The 26,997-nt window shown below is 36.3% G+C and overlaps 1 protein-coding gene and 1 non-coding gene across 2 annotated transcripts in view; one reads left to right on the top strand and one right to left on the bottom strand.

Moving 5' to 3' along the window:
• Positions 1 to 21,106, top strand: part of CFAP54 (cilia and flagella associated protein 54) — a 108,701-nt gene extending 87,595 nt beyond the window's left edge. Inside the window, 12 exon segments of the mRNA XM_032207690.1 lie at positions 248 to 403; positions 2,672 to 2,780; positions 4,767 to 4,872; positions 5,619 to 5,714; positions 6,255 to 6,387; positions 9,271 to 9,471; positions 10,702 to 10,895; positions 14,460 to 14,654; positions 16,014 to 16,120; positions 16,795 to 16,984; positions 18,331 to 18,405; positions 20,978 to 21,106. Coding sequence (XP_032063581.1) covers positions 248 to 403; positions 2,672 to 2,780; positions 4,767 to 4,872; positions 5,619 to 5,714; positions 6,255 to 6,387; positions 9,271 to 9,471; positions 10,702 to 10,895; positions 14,460 to 14,654; positions 16,014 to 16,120; positions 16,795 to 16,984; positions 18,331 to 18,405; positions 20,978 to 21,106 — 1,691 coding nt within the window.
• Positions 13,949 to 14,022, bottom strand: TRNAN-GUU. Its single transcript has one exon. It is a non-coding gene; the product is annotated as a tRNA-Asn (tRNA).
• Positions 21,107 to 26,997: the final 5,891 nt, after the last annotated feature.

Raw genomic sequence — 26,997 nt, 5'->3', positions numbered from 1 at the left:
GTTTAGCCTGAGCTTCTTTTGAATGGCCTAAGTAAACCTCATTAGCCTCATAAACCTCATGAAGTAATGAAACATCATTATAGTTCCATATTCATGGAATATTAATCCATATTAATCACTCAAATATTTGAGAATTGGATTGTAGCAGTAAATATGTAACAGCATTTGTTCTGAGGAACTTTGTTTTGCATAAATTGGTTTTGTATTAAATCCTTTAGTAAAAGATATCTATTTTTTTCTTCCTTAGGATGCACATTAGCTGAAAAAGTAGCTTGTACACCTGAAAGAGTAGATCCACTGCAATGGTTATGTGCTCTCAAACATTTAGAATCAGCATTGGAGCTTTGCAGAGAATCTGCAAAAAAAGAATTAGATATCGAAGCTGAGCTTCTTTTTCAGATAGGTAAATATAACCCTGTTTTTTCATCATAATTTCCTTCCTATGGTGATCTTATACTTGTAGCCTCTCTTAAAATGGAGACATTTTCTTAGAAAAATAGAACAGATGTGGATATTTGTCATATAGCCTAACTTCAGATCTGTCTCTCCTGCATTTCATATCATACCAGCATAGCTCAAGGTGCATTATGCAACAAATAATTTCAAAACTGCAGTAAAACTTTTCCCATCTCTATGTTATCAGGGATCAAAGGGCATAGCTGATGAGCTTAAGGACACTGTAGAAAGCTAATTAGCTCCTTTGCATCAGTCTGATGTAAAGAAGATGAGAGCTTCATAACAATTTTCTAATTAATTTAACAAAGCTAATGAATTACATGTGTGCTTGCGTTTGGACTTCAGTGGCATTATGTTTTGCACCAGGAGGTGCTGGATTGTAAGAATCCCAGCTGAAATGGCAATCATACTCTGTAAAGTTATCACTTAAAATGTCATTTACAAGGTTAGCACTATAAAGGAGAAGATAGTGTAAACAATCGTACAACCCTTCAGATTCTGACAAAACCAAGTTGCACATGGGCCTCTAGTCAGGGTGTAGCACACCATGCAGATCCCATCAGTGAAAATGTGGTCTCATTTTGTCTTTTGAGCTCTTGAAAGAAAGTAGTTCTATTCATTGTTTCTACTGTCAAACAAAAAGCATGTTCACCTAACTTCTTGCTACACTTTACAAAAAGGCAAGGATCTGCAGGTAGCATAATCATTGGTACTAAGAAGCTGATGCCAACAGGCTCTCTTGTTAAGTTAGGTAGATAAGTTTATCCTGTGGCCAGAGGACATACACAGCATGATACTGGCTCACAAGCCATACTTCATGTACAGCGCAGACCTGTGCCTACACAGTGACTGTTATGTGGATCACTAACCCTTCAAAGTACAATGGTCTTCCAATTGGATCACTACACATTAAGAGTCATTATGATTCCACAGTTTATTTTAGCTAGTCTATGAAATGACCTGTTACACAGGCATTGTGCATAGCATCGAAAAGAAAAAAAAAAAAAAAGGAAAAGATTTTCCTTATTGGTGTGGTGGTTTTACCCAGCTGGGCAACTGAACTCCATGATAACCACCCTTTCAATCCCCATCCTCAAAAGAAAAGGGGGAGAAAATACAATGAAAAGGGCTCAAGGGCTGAGATCACTCAACAATTACTGTCACAGGCAAAACAGACTCAGTATAGGAAGATTAATAAAAGTTATTGCCTCTTACTAACAAGCTAGAGCAGTGAGAAACTAAAAACACCTTCCACCCTCTTCTCTCCAAGCAACTCAGGGGAATTGGGAATGGGGAATGCGGTCAGTCCCTGATGCTTTGTCTCTGCTGCTCCCTCTCAGTCCCTCTCTGCCCCTGCTCCACGTGGGATCCCTCCCACAGGATACCATCCTTCCTGACTGATACTGTGGGGGCTGCCCACAGGCAGCAGCTCTTCAAGAACTGCTCCCACACGGCTCCGTACCACGGGGTCCATCCCCCAGGAGCAAACTGCTCCAGAATGGGTCCCCCACGGGTGGCAGCTCCCCTCAGGCCCCTGCTCCTGCGTGGGCTTCTCTCCACGGGCTGCAGCTCTGGCCAGGGGCCTGCTCCTGTGGGGGCTCTCCATGAGCTGCAGCCTCCTCCAGGCCACATCCACCTGCTCCACCGGGGGCTCCTCCACTCATGGGGGGGCTGCAGCGTGGAGATCTGCTCCATGTGGGACCCATGGGCTGCAGGGGGACAGCCTGCTCCACCAGGGGCCTCTCCACAACCCACAGGGGAACTGCTGCTGCCTGCCTGGAGCACCTCCTGCCCTCCTGCTGCACTGACCTTGGGGTCTGCAGGGCTGGTTCTCACTCATTCTTCCAGTTGCTGTTGCTCAGCAGCTTTTTTCTCTTTCTTAAGTACGCTCATGGAGAGGTGCAAACAGCATCACTTATTGGCTCGGCTTTGATCATTGGCGGGTCCCTTTGGAGCTGTCTGAAAGTGGTCCTTATTTAACATGGGGCAGCTTCTTGATTCTTCTCACAGAGGCCACCCCTGCAGCCCCCTGCTACCAAAACCTTGCCATGTAAACCTGATACAATTGGGAAGAAAACAGATAATTCAGTCTATTGTTCAACTTTCCTGGGGATGGGGATGGGGGTGTGTGGGAGGAACAACCTGGGTCAGGGTCTTACAGAAAAAAATAAATAAGTAAAATCTTGCAAATCTGCTTTCTATATTTCTTTCTTAGGTAAGGTGGAATGCCAGATAACCAAAGCAGGCAATAACAAGTCATATCTAGCTGTTGAAACACTGTTGGAAGCTATAAAACTGAGCCAGCAACATGATCAAAACTTTGAGTAAGAAACTAGATATATAACTTTCAGAATGATTTTAATATATATTAAAATGAATATATTTTTGACCTTTTCCTGAAATTTGGTGTGGGACTTCTTTTATGGTTTTGTACAGTTTTCTTCTATTGTAGTAAAGAAGAACTAATGTATATTTATTCTCTTATTTAAAACTAATGCTAAGAAGATGTAAAAACATTTTTTTGAGTATACTAAGTTACGGCTTGTAGTTTTATTTCCAAATTTTTACCCTCTCTGTCAACACCAGCGACTGAGCTATCAGTTAAACAGGGGTTTTATTCATATTTCAGAAGATGAGCTGTGGCCTGCCCCTTTCCAGATAATAGAAATCCAGCTTGAAAAGGTTAGCAGCCAGAAAAAGGCAGAAGAACAGAGGCAGAAGGAGCACAGGAAATGTGTTTGTAACAGATATCAGGACAGTGACTTTGGCATTAGTTATCTGCATAGAAGATGCCTAAAGAGCTGAGCCAAGCCAGCCAATAAATTCTGTCAAGCAACTCTGATATATTGGACATTATTTTTTTTAGATTCTTGACCAGTCTTAATGAATAATGTGCCATGTATGGTTACAGACAGTGTAAAGGCAGCAATTTACCTTGATTGTGTGGGTATTCTGGTACTTAAGTTAATGAACCAGAACTCTGAACACTGAAGCAGTAGCATAGTAATAAACCTCTACAAGCAAGTCAGCATGATGGAAGATAGTACAGAAATCGACTGTGGTGATGTTCTGCAAGTTTAATTTGCTACACTCTTTTTTAATTTGCTACAGTCATTCTAAAGTCTGTACAGCAACATCAATGGACCTCTACTTTCTTATTTTTGGAAAACTAAACATCCAGATCACCTTTATATGAGCCCTCAGATACCTATGGAATTGTTTAATTAAAGTTGCTTCTTGATGACTGAAATCCTGTTTTATTAGCAAGACTGGAAAGTTAACTAAATTGTGGCCAACCAAGTGCAGAACTTCTCATTTTCAGGCTTAGTTTGTCCTCTCCTGAACTGAACAAAATTGTGTGACTTTCATATTTTGCTTCACACAAATCATACTTAAGCTGGAATTTACGGTACTATCTGAGCAGCCAGCTCTGTGCAATACGACTCTGTCCAAAAGAGTAACTGCATGAGCAGGAGTTTGTTGGTAAGATTAAGGAAGCTAATTCTTAGGGGAAATTTGGAGAGTTCTGCAGAGATGGGAGGAATCTGTGTAAAAAGACTTAGAAACCTAAAGGGAATAGAAATGTTGGAGAAGTTCTGCAGATACTGTGATTTTGGTCTTGTTTATAATACTACTGAAAAAATGACCAAAGGAGAAAGAAGTATAGGAGAACAGGAGCTGGTGAGGACAGTCTGTCTGGAGATGTAGTGTGCTGGTACAGAACTCATAACTAAGAAGGTTCTTCAGCTGAACCCAATGAGGAAATGAAAGATCATTTTGGTCACCTTTGGTGTTTTTCCTAGTTCCTGGAAGAGACAAATACTTTTCTAGGTTTGACTGAATACTCGTATCCAAATTCAGCCATCCATACTTCAAGGAAACTGGGACAATAGATATATGCCTGAACTTGAGGAAGGAAGAGGTTCTGTACAGATTCTGTACAGAAAGATCACTTTCCTTGCAGAATTACAGTTTTCTTACTAAACATTTCCCATTTATTTATTGCATAAAGTAAAAGAATTATTGAATATTTATTGAATATTTATTGCATGTGGCACAAATTATATTTGACATACTCTTAAATCACAGTGTTATTTGTTAAGCAAACCATGGGGATGTTTTAGACCCACTGAGACTTGAAAACAGGATTACATGGCTTTCTGAAAGAAGATATATTTTAAAGAGATGGTGTGGATTGGATGAAACATTTATTTGGTGGGGCTGTCTGGCTAGTCTTATGTAGGACTGAGACTCATCATAATGCTTACTTTGGTATTAACACTGATTGGTCTGTGTTTTGTTTCTCACAGGTTAATAAGAAGATCATACCTTGAAATAGCACTATTGTATATGCATTTTGTTGCACACAATGAGAATGTGTCACAGACAGATAAGATGGTGCCTTCCAAATCAAGGGTATGTTTTCTATCTTTTGGGCAGCAGCCTCTTCAAAGCAGGAAATGTATTTCTGTTACAACAATGTTCATCTTGCCAAGCTATTACTTACTGTGACCCATAAATCATACTGGTATTGAAAATCCTACTAGAAAAATCACACAAAGAAATCACATAGTACGGCAGTAGAATTATATCTTGTTTGATGTGATTCTTCATGTTTATTGTGTGGAATGATAACACTTAAAATATTTTTCTATTAGAAAATAGGAAGAAACAGAACCAAATGTTTTCATTAATTTGTTCTTTGCAAAGAAAACATAACATTCCAACATGATTTTTATGTGGTAATATTTATATTTTATCATATTTCAATTTTTCAGTACAGTTATGAGCAAGGAATGAGAAACATAAAAGGCGTCAACCACATTAAAGCAGCTACAAACTGTTTTTTGAGTGTAAAGTCTAACATAAGAGGAAAGAGTAATTGAGATTCTAGAAAATGGAAAATGATACCTGAACTCTGGAATAGTGAGGGTCGTATAAAGCTGCACTGTGAAAATTTTGGAGGAGCAGACAATTAGTATGCTCTGGGTAATCTGGGTAAAGCTTTTACCAAATAAATTATGGATTTATAAAACCAATGTTGTTTTTTACTTTTAAATGAAACAATAATTATCTAAGTCTGAGGATTTTTTGCTATCATCAAAGTATATTTTACCATAATACATTTAGAATCCTAATTATGAGTGGGTGTATAATTTTAGTCCTCTTCTAAAGAACTCTCTTCTTTTCCTGAGTAGGCTCTGAAATCAGAAGTCTACAAAGTACAAGCCTGGATTGCAGTAAGAGCAGCCAGACAGGTTGGTGCAATATTCTGAAGAAGTATTTTTTTGTTTGTTTTTGGTTTTATTTCCTGCAATTTACCCAACAAAACAAAACAAGACAAGACAACGCAAAACAAGCCAAGAATTAAGGTTCCCTGAAATTTCTGTCATGGGCCTTAATTTGGGGAAATTAAAGTGGACGCTTTCTGAGTGGTGCATTTAATCTCTCATGGACAGATCTGACTCTGTTTGCCTCTACTTTGGTTCAGTGCAAATATAATAGCACACTGCCTGATACGTGCATATGTATTTGACATGTGGGCAGACATCAGTGGCATCCAGGTGAGGATATCTGATTTGAAATCACTTGTGTAGTAATTAAGCTGTCAGCAGTAATGATTTATTTAACTATGGTATGTACCATACGTCAGGGAGGAGTGGAATATTTTCCTGACTTTTAAAAATATAGTATATTGAGTAATTAATTTTTCATTATTAGCTTGCTAGTCTCAGATTTTAAAATCTGTGTAAATATTGCAGTGAACAAGTCCTGAATAAAATAAATATTATTTTTAGGTTAGTGAAGCAGTGGTTGCTTCTCAGCTATTAATTGGAATGAAGAGTGTTAAAGAGAAGGATGAAGTACAGCAGAAAATTCCAGAATTTGCTTCCATGGATCTTCTTGCTTCATACAGAGACTTCTTGTCTGGTATTCCTTTATACTTAGTAATATTAGAACATTAAATAAAAATGAACTATATATGCCATATAATCCAGTAATACATTTGGTATCTAATTTTCATTTATGAAAAAGTATAAGTCAAATTTGGAAAGTAAAAATCAAACCTTCTTGTCTTGCGTGGCAGTACAAAATGTGAGCAGTTCAGGTAACCTGGCAAATGGGTCTTTAATCAGCTTAATAGGTTAAGAAAAATTGCGGAGGTTGCATACCGTGGTTTGGAAAGAGTGATGGGAATAGTGTGCGTACTGCCATCTTTGAGAGAAACAGATGGGCCTTTGTCACAAGGCTTCCCTAGACTTCCAGAGTAGCTCTTGGCCCTCAGATAAGGCATCCTGGCTTTTTTGTCAAACTCTCATTTAGAACGTATTTTTTCATTAGTTATACCAGCTTTTCTTTGGAGATTTTCACTTTTTCTTCAGATTTCAGAATCAACTGTTGATCTTGAATAGCTTCCCACCAATAAAGCCACCACCACCTATACACAAAAAGACAACCAACCAACCTCCCCCCTCCCCCAAAACAACCAATAAACCAAAACCCAAACCAAAACCAAAGTAACCAACAAAAAAACCGCTTGCAAAGTTATCTGCCTAGGTACTATATTCTAAAAGTCAATGACCATATAATAAAAAATTTCACTGTCTTTCCAGCCCAATGTATTATCTTTTAGAGATGCTTCCCCTAGCTATTCAGTAGAACTTTGCCTCATTTAATCCCAACTTCTGCATTTATTTTACTACTGGAGCTGATGAAATTGAAGTTTTTGATAAAAACTAAATTTAGTGAAATTAGGAATTGTGGCATAATGGTTTCAAAATGTTATATAAGCACTAAGGCAAAATATCAGTGTTTATTTTTAAACTGGAAAATATTTAGTGATAAAATTTTGTTTCCATGGCTTAATTTCAGTCATCTCAAGTGACTGACAAAGACTGAATTACTCAACAGTTGCTGGCAAAGCTGAGCAATGTCTGCTTACTGCACAGCGTTTAAACATGTGTTTTGATTGGTTTATGAAAACAAGTGTTGTATGCTAAGACCTTCCATCAATCTGATTGTCTTGTATTAGCACCATTTGCTTATAATTACAGATCATTTTTTTTTTTCCTTTTATCAAATGCAGCAGGTGTTTCTCCTGATAGTTCTGTTAGGCAGCACAAAAAATTAAAAAAAAATTAAAAAAATAGAAAATGTAGAAAAGCAATAGTAGGCCAAAATATATAAAGGTAAATTGAAATGGAAATGATCAGCACAGCATGCTAAATATTTTCTTTAAAGCCATCAGTGAAACACATTGTTTAAGTTTCGTTTATAAACAATGTGGACATTTTAAACTAAATTCTGTTTTTAAAATTGCCTGTGATATATCTGGAATAATGGAGGCATTCAGCTTTTGTAGAAGTATGCTGGAAGCTTACTATTAGGAATTACTATAATGTAAGGTTTATTTTATTTGGAATGAGACATAAACCAGAAGAATTGTGAAGGTTTTTAAGAGAGCAATGTACTAAAACAGTGAAAACATGTATAGCACATAATTTGTGATATAGTGGTAATTGAACTGTGATTTTTTTCCCACTCTTTTTGCATAAGTATCATTTTTAGGTAGCACTAAAAAAAAAAGTTTGTTTGTTTGTTTATTTCATCCAGAATCAATAAGACATTTTATTGATAATACACTTAATATCTAAAAGGGACTGTGGACTGAAGCTGATAATAAACATTCTGAGTTCAGGTCAGCATAACTAAGTTCAACTGCAGTAGCTAGGATTGATGACATCTGCAAGGATACCTGTTACTCACTCAGTGCTGATTATGTATTCACTACTCTAGTTCACTTGTTGTTACAAGTATAACGTAAGATGTTCCTTTTGAGTGATCTTTGCTTGAATTCCTAGTTATACATTAGTGATTCCTAGTTATACACTTTCCTTAACTCCTTCAAGACCTTTATCATCTGCATAACAACAGAAAATCTTCCTACTTATGCTGATCATTTTGATTTGTTCCACAGTGAGTAAGAATGATATCTGCTAAACTTTACTGTCAGTTGGTTTCTAATGTGTTTGGATGGGAAAAGAGGGCAAAGATAAACTAAAATATCATGCCACTTAGGAACCTTATCTTGGTTCAGACTTGAAACAAGGAATGAGGAATCAGGTCTTTGCAAACTTCATGCTGGCAAAACTTTCACAGATTTTTGTTTAGGTTTCTGTCTGAAGAACATCTGCAGAGTCAGGCTCCAGTTGTGCAGGGAAGCACAGAGACCTTCCACAGATAGAGGAATTAATTTGGCCTTTCACAACTCCACTAAAAGAGAGATGTAAAATTGCATTTTGCTGTGTATTTTGAGGATTCAGGGCAAGTGTTAGATAGCAGAGACTACATATAGAGCTCAATTTAAGTTAAATGGTTTATTTTGTAAAAGTTTTGTAAATAGAACTAAACATGATGTATGGCTGTATTGCAAATGAGTCAGAAAGTGGTGATGCAGATGATTGTGTCCCACACACATTGAGGACAAAGCACTGAGACTAATTTCTGCATTTGCTTAGCTTTTATGTGGAGAAAGAGAGAGAGAGAGAGAGAAGAGAAGAAACCCTGTCTCTCTACCCCTCTTACCTTCTTACAAGGACCACTCAGATTCTTGGCCATGATCTGAGAAATATTTTCTTCACAGTGTTCAGCTAGTACTGAAGTAGAATATGAAGAATTTTGCTCTTATGAAAAACATAACCAGGTTCACAGGTTACATTTTAGTTAGAGATAGTTCCAATACAGCTTAGAAACAGCTTTTGAATTGCAACCATTGACTTAATGTCTATATTTGTATTGTTACTGGATTTGCAGATGGATACAATGTCATCTATGAAAGTCCCACAGCATCTTCGACTGAAAACAAACAAATTATACAAAATGAGCAGAACCAAAAAGAAAGAATGGAATGTCTTGCCACCAAGGCCAGCTGGAAGAAAGAGATGATAACATGGGTTCACTTAATTCAATATCACAGTTATTTACAAAGACTTTATAACACAAACCTTCGATCTGGTATGATTTTTTTATTCCTTTTAGAAAACTGCTGTAGGTGACATACTGTTCTTGCAGGCCAAACATGTCAGTTTTTAAGTCCATAATCTGAGATCTCCTCATTTTCAGTTCTTTTAAATTATGTAAAGGTGAGAAATCTTTACTGAAGTAATAATTTGTGTCAATTTACATGTGTCATAAGTGAAGATACTACCTTTTTTTCTTTGCTTTTTACAGGCCTTAATAATACCAACAGAATGCATCCCAGAAAACAGAATTTCTGTTACTATTTCTGGAGCACTTTTTAAATTCATAAACTATATATTTTTTAAATTCTATGTACATAAGACTTCAGTGTCATCTGAAACAAATCTGTTCAGTTTGGGGGCCTGTTTTTGAAAATTATATGATTATATGAAAATAGGAGTTGACTGTAGTTTAAATGGGAAGGCTGAGCACTATTGAGCATTTGGATTAAATGCTCAGATATTATGTACATACTTGGTTTATTTTGCAGCAAGCTTAGATAGAAACTTTTAAATAGAGTGGGAATCTATTGATTTCTGGGCATCTGCATGTGATGGCAAGCTGCTGGATAGACAAGTGACACTGATAGTCAAGAATCAAACTAGATTGTAGACTTTCTCTAGACAGAAGCTAAGCAACTCTGAAAATAATAATTTCAGAGGAGGTTGGTATTTTTTCCTTGTGACATCATATGAAAGTATTCTACCTGACTGCAGAACCATAAGGACAGTAAAGTATGTATGTGTAGGTGTCAAAATATGCATATACCACTGCAGTTATTGTTGATGAAGCCTAAGGAGTGACTCTCATCATCAGCCACTAGCTGTCTAAATTAGGGTGAGCAAAGTTGCACTTAGAGATTTTTTGACTGTATTGACTAAATATACCTTTATTCTAGCTGATGTGTAGAAGTCTAGTGAACATACTGATGCTTACACATCTAAATTTAAGTCCCTAAACCCCAAATCTGCATCTGTCACTTTACAGTACTAGACAGAGCCTCGTTCAGCATCAGGTTTCCAGTGAAAAACTGGAGACCAAAAAACATACCCTATTAACATTCAAGGACAATCAGTATAGTTGTTGGAAATGTTTATTTCCTACAGAATTGATTTAGATATTGTACTATATTTTTAAATATCCAGTAGCAGTATAAAACTTTACTTTTAAATGCAAATGATAATTAATAAAATTAATCTCTTTCCAAACCTGCCCCTAAATCAGGACCTGAATTATTTTCTGGAAGAGATGGACGCCTTAAATCTGTTTTTGATGCATGGATTGTTCTACGCATTGCAAAAATGCATTCCTTTCTTAAAAAACATTTGTCTGAATATTCTATGTGTTGTCCTGAGAAGTTCCCAGAAGAGCTATATGATGTAGAACTACCACATGGTAGTCTAGCTGATTCTTCAAAGGTACTTATTGTTCATATGGATTTTTCAAATATTATATTATAGTTGCATTTTGTAAATGTTCAGATTCTTGCTAATTCCAATGGTGATATTTCTAGGAGCACTACTGAAAAAAGAAATTAAAAAAAAACAACACACACACACACACAAAAACAAAAACAAACAAACAAACAAAAAAAAAAAAACACAAAAAATGCAAAACCAAAATCCTGCGTAAGCAGTGAAGGACTTCATTAACAAATGCAAACATCTTTGTGTTATTCATTCCTGCAGAAATGATCACTATCCTGTGCCCACTCTATTTAGGCCTTAGGAAGTTAAACAAAATGATATTTAAGACAAGTTCATGATTAGTTTAGAAGGTGGATGTGTTATTAGGTAAGGCTGAAGCTTTTAATCTTTGAGAGCTCCATGTTTCACACCAAAAATGTCCTAAGGTTTGATTGGCAATTTGTTGGTACAAGCAATAACAATATTGTTAAATTGGTCTGTAGTAAAAGACTGATTTTGAAAATCATAAATGTATAATTTATAGTTTCTCAAAATCTGTTGAAGTCCCATGTTTGAAATTCAATTAACGTCTGAAGATTGCCAAAATTTTTCACTGACCATCAGCTAGCTAGAAAATCAGTATTTTCTCTTGCTTGCAAACAGACTATTTAAGCTTTCAAATATAAGCAGCTCAGACTATACTACTCAGAGAAATCTCAAACTGGAATTCTGGAGTCTATGCTGACCGTGGCATATGTATTGAATATTGTATGGCAAAAGTCTTTGAAGATTCAATGTAAAAATGATCTTCTTCCAAGTTTCCCCATCACACTTCTCACATTAATAATTATCCTAATACTAAAAAATTAAAATGATGGGTTACTCTCTATGGTTTTTTTTTTACTTACTGTGTTCGGGGTTAGATGGAGACAAGGGAGCCTTGAGGAGTGAGGGCTTTTTATCTTATCAAAATGAATTAAAATACTTTTGTGAAAGTAGCTCTTCTAGAGTTGGTGAACTTTCTGCAGTGTTGGACAGCATATCATTACTCATTTCCCAACAAAGAGCTGACTGTGCCACTGAATAAATTGTAAATATATGGTATGTGACATTTATAACAGCCATCGTATATCAAAAATTATTTTACTCTGTCTGCTCTTCTTTTGACATAATTAGTATTACACTGTCCTAGAATAATAAGCTTCAGAGCTCACTGTCATGTTCTTGACAGGTGCAAGCTCATAATCATGTGTTAGCTTCACTGTTGTAGACAGCTAACAAGCATAAAGCTCTTACTTTTTTAAATTCTAAGCTTCATTGATTTTTGTTACAATATTTTTAGAAGCTTTCAGAAGGCTGTGTAAATTATTTTTTTTAAATGTTACTGTAATTTGATACTGGTTTTTTTAACAATAAAAATATATATTTTTGAAAGAAAGATTTTTATGTACAAGCTAGATTCAGTTACATATGTCTTTCTGTTTTTGACTTACAATTTTTTTTTTTCAGCTCTACAGGAAAAGAATCCAAGTTATATTAAGAAGGTTAAAGTTAAAATTGTGTGGCCTGTTGCATTTTTCATGCTTTTTAAAAAATATTTATTTTTTATTCCACTGCATGATAGTATGTAGGGCTGGAAACACTTAAAATAAGACAGTTTGTTGTTCTCAGGCTTTCACCAAAGTTGAATAGATGTAATTCAGCAGCCCTCCAGTTTGACAAGAGCAGTTATAATATCCATCCTCAAAAGATTCATATGATGTAAATAACAAAAGAAACAGCTCAGTGAAAAAGAAAATACACTACATGTTTTAGAAAGAAAAGCATATCATAAAATAGACTTTTGAGAGCTTTAACTGAGGAGCTTGGCATAAATTAGGTCGTTCCCATCTCCATATGTGCATTTTCTTATAATTTTGTTCACTTTGCATTTTAGCAGGATTGTGGGCGATTCATTGCCAAAAGTAAAGTCTAAGATCTTGAATGTAGAATATTCTTGTACTAGGTGGGTTAGCCGTGCAAAACCTCATGGCATGCTAAGAGGTATGATCATATTCAGAGTTTATGTGTTGTGGACCATCCCCAGTTTGTTGTACCATGCCATACTGAAGGTAAATCCATGTACTAAAATACATAACTATAGCAGGCATGACTCCATGTTTATCTTCACTTCTATATTTCGATGTGGGTTGGGAGCTGGCTTTATGAAGTAAGATTGGATTAGTGTGAAAAATCTGTCTTCCATTCACTCGGATTTATTGCCTTTTGAGCTGTATTGTCTAAAAATTAAGTGGGTAAAATTCTCCAGGCTTTTTCTGCAATGAACATTCAATATTAAAACAGAACTAACTCTCCAGGCAGTTATTTCCAGTGTCCGTAATTTGGAATCAATGATGGAGACACTATAGCTCTAAACAGTATCCATATTCCACCAAAATGTCACTGTTTAGCCTCCTTCATTCTTTACAAACTGCAAAACACTTTAGAAACTAGAAATGATGTGGCACTGTTCAGTCTTTAAATCAAATCTTTTACAATTTTTAAAGACTTCTATTCATGAATGAATGAATGTTGGTTGACAGCACTCCTCCAGTTGCTTCCCTGGTAAATGATAACTAAACAATAACTATTTGATGGATAGTCTGCTAATGTTCCATGTATATTTGAGTAGATATGACATGTGACAAATCCTCACAAATTAAATGACTGGATTTTCAGTAGATATCACTGTATTATGTTGTACAGCTAATCATAGAATCATTAAGGTTGGAAAAGACCCCCAAGACCACCTGGGCCAACAACTACCCTACCACCACTATCACCCACTAAACCATGTCCCTAAGCACCATGTTGAACCTTTAAACACCCCCAGGAACAGTGACTCCACCACCTCCCTGGGCATTCCAATGCCTAATCACTCTTTTTGAGAAGAAATTCCTTCTAATTTACAACCTGAACCTACCCTGCCACAACTTGAGGCCATTCCCTCTTGTCCTATTGCTAGTTACCTGCAAGAAGAGGCCAATCCCCAGCTCCCCACAACTTCCTTTCAAAATGTGATGCCCCGTCCCTGGGTGGGCTCGAACCACCAACCTTTCAGTTAACAGCCGAATGCGCTCACCAATTGCGCCACAGAGACACCCTGAAAATGAACAAAAAGAATATTTAAACATAAATAAAACTTTAGTCTGGCATTTCTATTTTAGTTATCAGTACGTATAGCAGCCAAATGACTTTTCCATCAATAATTTTCGTATGGTCAGCATGTCAAATAATATCTTCTAGCAAAAAGGATAATACCATGAGGATTACAAGTCAAATATAATAATCACTGTTATTGTAGATGTCTCTAAGTCAGCCTAGAGGTTCTTTGTATTACCTTTAGAAATATCTCTTTATGTGAATTTTGAAAAACCTTGACTTGTTAAGATGGACACCTTTAAATAATTACCCATTTATCTAAATAAGCATATATTTGCACAGGACTCAAAGTTACAATAATATTAATAGACATTAGGTTATTACAAACATGTTACACTAGTAAAATACAATTTAATTTGTGTGTGTGTGTTTCAGATGTCTCTTGAAACTTCTGGAATTTTACCAAAGATGCCAAGTGTGAGAATAGCTTCTCCAGTTTCTGTCACCACAGAAGCAGACCATCAGACTGCTCGATCAGAGAGCAGAGCAGCAAATGCTTCAAATGAGGAAATTAACATTCAGTGGTACAATCCTTCTCTGGCAAAGCCATCAAGCAATACAGAGACTAAGGTATAGCTACACCAAAGCAGTTATTAAGTATTGGAATAAATTAAGTCTCATTTCTAGTGAATATTTGGTCATGACAGAACAACTGTCCAGTTGGCAAGCAGGACAGCCCAGAGCTATGCATTTATTACAACACAAAACTGCTACACAGGACAAACATAATGCCCAGACAGTCATTTGATAGCAGGTTAACGAAAGACTTTGGAGGTCATGTAGAGCCTCCAGACCATAATGTTTGCTTGTCTTTTGCAAGACTTTTAAGTCTTTAAGACTCTACACTTAAATTTGGTTGAAGGTTGCAGATATTCAAACAGCATCACTTGGTAGCAGGCTGTCAGAAAGGAGAGGTGTTCATATACAAAGAAATTGGGATTTCTTGAACCTCATTTCCCTAAGAAATCAGATTAAAAATGAAAGGTGAGATGGACTGGAGGGTTGTGTGGAAGTGAGAGACTGGGAGATGGAAATTGTGTTGTTTTTAAACAACGGAACTGAGTGTAGATACAATTTCTGATACTGCAATAGGGTTTCATGGTCTCTAAACATTTTGGCTTAGCACATCAAAGTTTTTGCTAGATCCTTCTCATCTCTATTAGCGAGCTAATAGAAGCAATGTGAAGTTAGTGCAAAGAATGCACTTCTCGATATAGTTTTAAAAGTTACTTTAAGGCCTTACAGACCAGTAGAGATCTGGAGACAACTCTTGAAAACAACTGACATATGTATGCCATATTCTTGACACTCTCCATATAGTCAAAATAATCAGCCACTACTGGGAAGCATATTTTCAGTCATACAAGAAAATTAATTCTGTGAAAGATGAGAACATTCTAGTTCATCGTCTTGTGCTCAGATACTGATACCACTCTGTTAGAATGGTGAGTTATGTGCAGTTCGTGTATTTAAATATAGTATGATGACAGCCATGCACAAGGTCATATTGGAAGTATAAATAATTGCCTTTTGGAAATTCATTAAAAGGTCTCTGTTCAGCCTACTTGAAGTAGGAACTTTCAACTTGAACCTAAGTGTGATTGATTGACTGGGATTAGAGCTAGATTGGGATTTTGATGGTGGGTCTATAGGGTACAACTCATTTTCAAACCCATATAAATGATATCACTGAAATAATTCATATACTTTGAAAGAAAATAACTGTAAATAAGTGCTTTAACAGCCATAAAAACTGAGTATAGTACAAATTCATAAGAGACCATACTCTACTTTTTTTTCTGAAAGTCAATTATCTTAGTCTTTACCAGTACTCTGAATTTGATAGTAATATAATCCAGTATCACTGAAATACTTTAGGTCTTCTGTACCCTTTCACAGTATAGCTTACCTATTCCATCTCTTCTACAGGTTTTGCTGCTTTATGCTTATAATACCAAGCCTATCAAGATTAGCAACATCAAGATTTTCAGTTCAATGTCTGTGTTTTCAGGTCACTTATGGGTTCCATTGGCTAGGTAAGTAATCACTGACTTTGTCCTGTTATTTCATGCCATATGAAAGTCTTTAAATGCATTCTTTTTAGCTTTTCAGACTTTTCACTTTAAAATCTGTAAGACGTTGCACACAGCATCAAACCCATCCAAAATTATGTCTTTTCAGTACACTAGTCTTTTAGTTTTGTTTCTTAAAGAAATGAATAACATATGCTAATTGCATTACTTTGGTATAGCAACACAAGAAAATGCTAGCACTCTTCCATTCTCTCACTGGATTAGGTACTCCTTCCTTCCCATACAACTCTGAGCCTGCAAGAATTTGTTGTAGCCCCAGACTCAGCCCTTCTTTTTACATCTGATGGGATTTTTCATGACCTATTCCTTGTCATTAATCTAAACCAAAATTTTTTGAATTGCTGAGCAGGTAGATGGAAAGGACTAAAGGTCAAACATAAGTGCAGCCTCTGCTACCCAGCTTGTCAGCCCACCTTGTGCTGGTTGAATGAGTTTTTTTTTCTTAGAGAGGCTTACTTAAAATGTTGCTTCTTATCATTTAATGCAAAAAGCTTAAACATTCCATATTTACACATTTTTAATGGATTTTTTTTTCTTTTGGTACAATAATGAGATCAGTCTTGAAATTAAAGAAAATCTAGAACGTAATCAATATGTAATAAAATCTTGTCTTTCAGAGTTATTTCTTTAAGGGAGAAATTATCTAATCTGAAACATCAAGTTGAAACGTTGATGCAAAGTTCAGAAACCTTATCTTCAGCTTCAGAACCTACAAGTTTTCTTGAACAAAATGAAAACCTGAAAATAATTCCTTCAGAGAATGCTGAAATTAATATTGCAAAAGTGCATCTTGATGAAAAAACAGAAGTAAGTGAGAACAGTTTTGCTCTTAAATATGTCTGACAGTTTTATTTAAGATGTCTATTTTGGGGAAATAAATGACAGGTAACTTGGAAGGCAGACACAGAAGATTAAACTTGCCTCACCCCTTTCAAGAAATGTTGAGATATTTTCACTTTTCATTTAATATTTAACTTTTCCTTCTCCTTACATATTGCTTGATGCTTTACAGAAAATACCAGGCTTGTTCAAACTCCCCCTTGAAAATAAAGGCCACATCTTCAGGTACATAAATCTGAAATGCCTAATTTATAGCAATCTACATCTGAAAATGCTTGGCACGGTGTTAAATTAGCAGAGAGATCAACCCAAAAGTGCTTTTTAAAAAATCAGTTACACATCTTCAATGCAAAATGGGCAGTGATGGTTTCCGAAATAAGAACCTTCTAATAACACTACTGAGAGCTGAGTAAAACTGGCAGTGAATTTATTTTCATTTTCTCTATTCCACCTTCGTCTTTTTTTTTTTTTTTTTTTTTTTTGTTATTAGCAAGGCTGAATATGGTCCACAACCAAATAACTCCCCTGACATACATACACAAAAGAGGTAATTTCAGAATTTTCCATGTGGTTTCTTTGAGATAATGTCAATGGAATAGAATGTTGCCACAGCATAACTGCTACTTGATAAATGCCAAGGCAAAATAGACGTTTATTTTCAAAGTGGGAGACATTTATCATGTGACAGGATTCTCTTTATATCTATTATATGAAATGATTAATGATGTAGAGGCTGTCATTTGGTCTGATGGATGCTGTGAAACAGTGACAATTGTGCACTGTGCCATTATTACAAAGCTGTATTTTGACCAGCTTGGAGAACAAATGATGTTTTGGCCAATCACAGCATACAGTGTTTACAGGAGGCTAGACAGAGCTGTCCTTTACTGGATATTTCTGATTACCTGAAGGTTTTTGCTCAAACTTTCATTACTGTATGTCAGTAATTGGAAAACCAATGTTTAGAATAGTAATAAGATTAACATGCCATGCATTAGATATGTATAAATACCATCTTGTCAGAATGTTTGTTTATAATATTTTCAGTAAACATGTGGCAAAAGTATGCTCATTGGATTTAATACCTGAGCCAGGGGCAATTTCTCCTCAGTAGAAACTGCAAGGTTTGGGCACTTGTATTGTACAGCAAACACAACTATTTTTGTTGCAGAATAAAATGTATTTTCCCCTGAATTTAACTAGAATAAGTTAAAACGTGGTGGTTCTGAACAATTTTGTAAAGCTAAACCATCTGTTAGCTTATCGGATGAGACATAGTACAGCATTGGTTTTCTCTTGTTTTATATCATTAGGAAATGGCTAAAAGGTGTTTATCTGAAGTCAAAGCTCTGCTCTCTGTTCCAGACCTGTCCTCACCATTGACTGAGGTATGCTATTCTCATCAATAGTAAAAATGTGTTTTCTAAAATAAAACAATTGTTCAGTTAGGCTGAAACATGGATTTTACTACTAAGTATCTTGTACCTTTCAATCTTTTTCTCATACATTTCTGGGCTTTTTTACTTTTTATTTTTTTTAAATATAAATGTTCATGATTACCAGCTGTGGATATCTTCATTGTTAGAATCACCTTTTTATACAAATAAATATGCATTAAAAATAAATCTCACTCACAATGGATTTATCTGGTTTATCCACCATTCTCTGATCATTGTTTAGATGGAATTTACTGTTCCATTGTATTTCCATGATGCAGTTGCCAAATTCAATTTTCTTCCATGCCTGTTATTTTTGCAGCTATTCAGGATTTCCTTCTATTTTCTTTAGCTTTCTCTGCCTCACAGATAGTATGCCATTTTTTTTGTCCATGCTGTTGTATTCCTATTGGTATTTATTTGTAGTCAGTATCCCAGAGGAGACTATGGGAACTGGCCCATAGCAGGCAGCAGTATTACTCAGTGTTCTCAGGCATGCTAGGAGGATCAGGAGCAGTGCTGCCAGGGCTTAAGGAACTCCAAGGAAGAGCTTTGAATCCATAACATATGACTCCCCCATAACTATCTTGCCTATAATTGTTCACAATAAAGTGATAATGGGCATCAACCGTACCCTTTTCTAGTCAGGTAGCTCTTCTTTACCAAAAGGGAATCCCTAGTTCTATCTGGGAACAGTTTAGCTAATGGTCTGTTACTGAATAGAGAATCTGTAATGCTGTCCTGTGCATCCTGCAGGCTGTTACCTACATATTTTCTGTTTCCCTTTTATATACATTGCACCATTGTTGCCACTCCTTTTATCCATCCTGAAGGTCTCTCCCAAGTGACTCCCAGACCTTCATATCTTGATAGTCCAGCTCTATCAATGCATACATACATATTTATTCTGCAAAGCTATACTTTCTATGGTCCCACTGAAATATCTTCCATGGTAGATTTGTGACAAATACCTAGGGAAAGGTATGGCCAAACTTCCTTAGAATTCTATGGGCCTCCTGGGCCTGTTTTAAATTCTCATGAATCCCCCTTCACTTGGTCTGCTTCTTTTTGAGGGTCTACAATGAAAGTGAGAGAGCAAGATTTAACAGTATCTCTCCAGTAAGAATATGATGTCATCTGCTCTGTTTTATTCTGCCATACTGCCACAAGAAACTAAAATGTTTCAGCAGGTGAACCAATGGACTTTTCACCACAAAGTTTCAAGCAGAGGCTTCAGACTACATCTTATTAGATATGGCAGAGTTGGCTGAATGAGTGAAGTCTAATCCTTCAAGGTGATGAGAAATCTTCACTCTTCCCTAAAGCCAGCTTAGCATTTAATTGTTTACAGAATATTTCTACATAGTATTTCCAAACTTTCAAATAAGTTGCATGTGTGCATTACCCAGTCTTCTCTGAGAGCTAGAAACCTCAGCATGGGATTATGTATTATGGAGAACAGTATATTCCCTTTGTTTTCAAACACACAGGAAAAGGCGGCAAATACATTGCTTATATGTAGTTTCACACCATTTTTTTCCCTGCCATACACTTTTTTGTTGCTGATCTTCTTGTGAATTAATTGGACAAAGTCAGTTCTAATTTGTGGTATTTGTTTTCTCATTCTCTCAGCTGTCATACTTTAACTCCTGTCATGTTTCCAGTTTCTCTTCTTTGATTCTCTTTTTTCTGTTCATGTGTCTTCTAGCGCTTTTGCTTCAGCATGGAGTTATATTTCTAAGGCGAAAATGTGTCTTTTCATTGAATTATTCATCTAACATTCTTTGACTGTTTAAGAATGTTAAGAATGCTTTAAGAATAAAAATTGATTTACCAGTTTATTTTTAAAGCCATTTAATGAACAGCTCTGCTCTTGAGAGAGATAATAAAGTATTATGCTCGGGAGTTCAAATTTTAAATGTTAAAAGTAAATTTCTCAATAAAATAATTGCATTAAAAATTAACCTCCCTAGATAGCCTCTTCCAGTGCTTATTTTCCTACAGTTGGTTTTTCGTAATAGCTAAAGCGTATTAGTTGCAAAATCAGCTAAATAGCTCTTCTCCATGTCCAATGGACATAAAAAACAATTTATCCCACTATTTAGCCCACTGTTTCACCTTCTACAACTAGCTCAAGTCTTTCAACTTCTCATTTTAGGAAAAACTTTCCAAATTACTAATCATTATTGCTACTCTTTTCTGACATCTTCATTTTATCTACAAATGATTAGGAGGAACTTTGTGAGCTAGACTGTTCACAGAAATTTCTTCCCCTTAATCTCATTCTTCTAGTTTCAAGGAACAGATGTCATTAATCACAAATTTATATTGAGGCAATTAGCACTTCTAATTTACACTTTGGTTGTAGGTCAGAAATCTGGCTTCAATATGAGATATTTGAATATTTTATATATGTAGGTTTTGGTAATTATACACTTAACAAAGTTTTTTCTTTTTCTTTTTCTTTCTTTCTTTCTTTCTTTTTTTTTTTTTTTTTTTTTTTTTTTCTTTCCCTTCTTGTCAGATCCCATTTGATGTTACTTTGCAATCAATATCAACTTTGGAAGATATGTTTGATCCTGCCAGTGCTGCCAATGGATGTACAATAACTGAAGAAAGCCTTTTCCGTTGGATCATTTCTCTTTTTCACTAAATTCCAATTTTGAAATAACTTAATCACTTGCTGAGTATTGTAGATTTAGACTTCAGTTCTGCTGTTAGTGAAAAAAAATCATTAATCACACCGTGATTTGGCTTCTAATGTGTTTTATCATTTTCATTTTTAGGTAATTTTCAATTATTTAAAAATTAAAATATGTTTTTAGGAATTAGTTGTATTAAAAGTGCATTCTTATTGAGAAGATATTATCTGTAAAATCATCACTGGATTTGTTCTTTTACACTTATGTTTGGAAACTAGCATTTCATACTTCTTTATCTTTTGCCAAACACATTACAGATTGTTGAGAGTGAAAACAGTCATTCAGATGTCTCCAGAATTTGAAAGCATTGGTTCAAAATAGCCAGTTTAAAAAATCAGAGTAATGGTACTATACATGTATGGTACTATACAGAACAATTTTTGGACATTATTCTAAAATGTTAACACAACCTCTATTTATGTTGTCAGTGATGTAAATATTATTTTAAAGTGCTGAAGAAACCCTTATTAGTCTTATCAACAGCTACCTGAGGAAATATGCTTGTCCCATAGAGGGAATTTGATACAAAAAAGTAGTTTAGTTGAACAAGGCTGAACAAGAAAGTGTAGTTAGATGCATGGCCTTTTGGTTCTGCTCATATCACAAGGCAATTCTTAACTAGTTAGAAGAATTTGGTAATAGCCATAATTCTTGTATTTGCAACAAACAGTAAAAGTAAGGGATGTTTGGGCAGGTGCACCGAGAGACTTGTCCTGTCACTCGCTATGTTAACAGTGAAAAATTAGGACTAACAGGATTCCTGAGTTTCTGCACAAAATAACCAATGGGGTTGAAAACACAGCACCTTTCACTTCAGTCAGGCTCTCTCTGTGTCCCATGAAAAAATGAGAAAATATTTCAGGCTGTTTGGAAATTATGGATTCTCTTTCACTTGTGCTTTTCAGAGAAATGTGGTTACCTGTTCTACCAGTGAAGTTTCTTGTGGGGTGGTAGTAAAAGATTCAGCACAGTGAATATCTTAAATGGGATCAGTAACAAGAAAAAAAATGGAGTTATGTTTTCTACTGTTTTTCTTTTTTCTTATAAAAGAGAGAAGAGTGGATATATTTGTGCTGTGTGCCTTTTAAAGAGTTGTGCTATTTTTTTATTTTGTCCAGCCTTTTCTGTAATGCTGTAGATAGTAGAAAAATTAGAAGGACTATGATACCATGATAAAAAGAAAGTAAAAACTGAGTAATTGATAGGGAAGGCATTTTTGTGAGACAATTTTAAAACTGAGCTACAATGGTTATTTAACTCTGCTGCCTAACAGCCAATTTGGAGGAGCTATTTGGTAGCATTAGGCTTTCAATTAAAAGAATTTATAGTTCTGGAGGTCTTCAAAAAAACAGGAAAGATAAAAATTGACATTACTCATTTTTCCTTCTCAAGGAAAAAGTAGAAATTTGCAGCTCTTACAGAAAAGCTATTCAGTCTCCTCTTGTGCTGCATAAAAAGCATAAAACCTTTCTTTTTCTTTTGGAATCACCTTGAGGATTATCACAGGACTTTTGTGTAGCTTAATGAATATTTGTAACACATTCTTAAAGCATCAAGTGAAAATGGAAGCGAAGTTCTGGTATAGGCAAGGTGTTTCTTCAGTGCTGCCAGTCCAAACCTTGTTATAATTCTTATGTTAATATTGATGAAACGCATTTAAAATACATTACACTTTCTAAGATACTTTTGCTGGGGAAAAAAAAAGAATAAAAGTTTTCCTGCCATCTCCTTTAACACTGTGCAGTAAAATAATAGGGCTGAAAAGTTGACCTCACTGTATCCATAGCAGCAGAGTCTACTCTCAGAAACACAGGATTAAGCATTCAGTGCAGGTTTCAAAATGAAATATCGGGGAAAACATTTTTATTTTAGCACAAAATTAAACTCTTTAGTTAAAATCTGCTTGTAAGGAAGAAAGTTCATATTTAAACATGTCTCCAGTAATTACACAGAAGTATAAAACTGGTTGCAAAGTAAAATGCTTTGGTTTTTATGTATCATAGTAGTTTGGGTTGTTTTTGCAGAGACTGAAGTTTTGGATATGTAAGACTAGGAAAAACTTATGTCAGCATCATGCTCAATTAAATTTCTACAGAATACTCCTCTACTTCACTGTCTCCAAAAGTATAAAGGAGGAGGGGAAAGGTACTCTATTTTCACAGCCTGAAGTGCCAGGGAGGGCCCTCTGGAGGTCTGCTCCGTGATTTGCCCCATGCAGCACAGCTGAAGGGCCACTGACCGCCTTGACAGCTTTGAACGGCTGCCCTGTTCATGGATTCTTTTCACGTTGTAATTGAAATATTTCTCCATTCCACTTCTGTAGATGGAATTGATAGTGTTTCCCTATCTGGTAAGTTGTGGGGCAAGGGAAGGGGAGAGGGAGAACAAGTTGAAAGGATTCCAAAATGAATGGTATTTTATCTTCAGTGCATCCCCTGGACGATGTACATGAAGGATCCTGCAAAGAAATAAAGAAAAGTAAAAGGAGCAGGGTTTTTTTTTTTTTTTTTTTTTTTTTTTTTACCCATTCCTTTGGTATTTTCTGTTCCGTGAAGTGAATGAAGTAAGCAACTAGAGAACAAAAATAACTTCTGCAGTTATTAACTGCATCACCAAGACTGTGTTGGGCCTCAAATTGAAACTGAACAGTGAGCTTAACACTGACAGTTCTGAAAATTGTTTTTTGTTTGTTTTTTAAGACCCTTTTTAAGACCATCTCATTTTTCAAATACTGTTTCGATATAGTTTTAAGTTATATTACTGTCTGTATATTCGAGGCATTCATGGGATTTATCTCACATCTACAAATATTTAGCAACTTGGAATTATTTCTGCTGAAATTAATTTTATGGTGTGGAAATTAGTAATTTCACACAGATTTATTCAATTGCATGTGACCGATTTTTAAATTCCACTACAGCTCCAACTCATTCTCATTTTTTTGTTTGGCGTCAGTATTTATCCAGTTTTTGGAAGACATCAGTCCAACAAAATAATCCTAGTAATTAGCCTCACTATGCCTCAGTTTCTTTATAAGAAGATAACAGTAATCCCCTCATCAGTGTGTATTTTGTAGTTTTTTTGCATCGACATCTGGAAAATATTTTCAGATCCTTGAATGAAAGAGGCAGTGAATTTAAGTTGTTATTAAATTGAAACACAATGTAAAAGGGATAATCATTTGTTTCCAAATCCATTTTCAGTCAAATCCAAGAAGAAAGATTTTATAAAAGAATAATGATGGAACTAGAATTAATTGTTGGAATTACAGGCTAATATGCTGAACTAATTAAGCCAGCAAAGGCTTCCATTTATGTTTGCCAAAGATTTTCATTGTGTTAAAGATACTGAGTATATCATCAAATGAGAGAAATAAAAATATGAAGCATGGGTTAATCTTTAAAATAGAGGGGGTGAAAGGGTCCAGAGGCAAGCACTGAAGTGAAATATTTACCAGTGAAATTTAATTTTCCACTTTGAAACACCAGAGATAATTAGAATTATTCTCATTTGTCTCCCATGCCAGCATGATTTAGGATTCTACTTACTGTGCAAAGAAAAAAAAAGTATATGTTGAAGTGAATTACAGCAAAAATCTCACTGTCACATATTGGAAAACAGAATATGCTACGTAAGAAATCATGGCAAGACGATGAATCAGGTTCTACAGTCTGACTGCGCTGTTCTCAGTACAGCTGTGTGGAAGGCGAAGCTCTAAAAGTCAGTGAACTGTCAGGGCTGGTTTAGCTCCTAGACAGAATTCCAGAAACTCAATAGGACATTTCAGCAGCCATTAAAAAATCAAAATTTCATAGACAAAACTCTCTGCTTCTTGGCAGTCGTGTTCTCTTCACGGAGGTCCAGAGGGTGTCAGCACAGGAGCCTTTACTGTGGGTTTTCCAAATGGGAGAACTGCAAGCGTCTGGCAACTCTAAAAGTTGTTCTGCAGCACTGGAGCAGAATGAGGACCATGCTTCATACCTGACGCCTTGCTCCCTGGTGACTTGCATCTTAGAGTTAGAACATGGCTCAGGTACAGAGTTGAAAATCAAGATCATGGAATCACAGAATTTTAGGGGTTGGAAGGGACCTCAAGAGACCATTGGGTCCAACCCCCCTGCCGAAGCGGGTTCCCTAGAGCAGGTTGCCCAGGTAGGTGTCCAGACGGGCCTTGAATATCTCCAGAGAAGGAGACTCCACAACCTCCCTGGGCAGCCTGCTCCAGTGCTCCGTCACCCTAACCATGAAGAAGTTCCTTTGCATGTTGGTGCGGAACTTCCTGTGATCCATTTTGTGGTCATTGCCCCTTGTCCTGTCCCCACAAACCACTGAAAAGAGGTTGGCCAAATCCCTCTGTCAAATGTAGGAATACATTTATACATTTATAAATGTATAAATACATTTCAGGTATTTATAAGCATTGATAAGATCCCCTCTTAGTCTTCTCTTCTCAAGGCTGAACAGACCCAGGTCTCTCAGGCTTTCCTCATAGGAGAGATACTCCATGCTCCGTATCATCCTTGTGGCCCTCCGCTGGACTCTTTCCAAGAGATCCCTGCCTTTTTTGTACTGGGGAGCCCAGAACTGGACACAGTACTCCAGGTGAGGCCTGCCAGGGTGGAGTAGAGGGGGAGGATCACCTCCCTTGACCTGCTGCCCATGCTCCTTTTAATGCATGCCAGGATCTCATTGGCCCTCTTGGCCACAAGGACACGCTGCTGGCTCATGGTCAACCTGTCGTCCACCAGGATCCCCAGGTCCTTTTCCACAGAGCTCCTCTCCAGCAGGTCATCCCCCCGCCTGTACTGATACGTGCAGTTGTTCCTTCCCAGGTGCAGGACTCTACACTCGCTCTTGTTAAACCTCAAAGATTCTGTTTATCCTGTGGAATTATTGTATACATTTTATCATCGTACAATGTACAATATCCTAACATCCTATGATTCCACTACCAAGTGGGACAATACCAACTATTTCAAAACTTCTTTAAAGAACAACCATCACCATGAAGATATCCAGGTTGTTTTCTCCCCACCTTTGCAGCACTGGTCTTATCCCCCTCTCTGCGGCTCATCGCTTCCAAGTGCTGGAGATACACAGAGGTGAATAACGAGTAATGCCTTTAGAACTGAAGCACGGTTGGCTTAAAAACAAATTAAGACAATAAAGTAGGGTGGGGGTAGAAGCCATACAGGAATGCTATAGATCCCTAACATTCAGATATTTGAGCCGAGGACAGACGATATAACCTATGATTCATTATTGGTTAATGAGGACAAATAGATGCAATAACAGTATAATTGCTGTAGAGGAGTAATAGGGGTATTTTGTTTAACAGTGACATGTTTTCTCCACTGATTCCGAGTTCATTTATGCAGATTGGAAGTGAGGAGAGCTTGGTGAATCACAGCTCTGCCAGCAGAGGAAAATGAATGGAGCGTTTCGGCTCCACCAACCCCGAGCACCACGTACAGGGTAAGGATCCATCTGAAACCCTGTCTCCACAGAACCACTCAGTTCTGCCAGCTTTCATGACTAACGTTTATTCATGACTTTTTCATGACTGCCGTTTTTAACTGCAACCTTTTGCTAACTAATTCTCTACTCAAAGCTTATACAGTTGATAGTATAGTGTATATATATATACTATAGTGTATAGTTTACTCAAAGCTTATGCTTCTTACAGTGCACAGTTTATAGTGTATATATATACTATAGTATACAGTTTACTCAAAGCTTTCACTTGTTATAGTACGGTTTACTCTATAGTGTATATATACACCACAGTGCACAGTTTACTCAAAGCTCGTGCTTCTTATCCAGCCCCCCCCCCAGCCCCAGC

The sequence above is a fragment of the Aythya fuligula genome, chromosome 1 (genome assembly GCF_009819795.1).
Source record: "Aythya fuligula isolate bAytFul2 chromosome 1, bAytFul2.pri, whole genome shotgun sequence".
Classification (NCBI taxonomy): domain Eukaryota; kingdom Metazoa; phylum Chordata; class Aves; order Anseriformes; family Anatidae; genus Aythya; species Aythya fuligula.
Note: the sequence above shows the minus strand (reverse complement) of the source record. Positions and strands in the feature narration are given on the sequence as shown.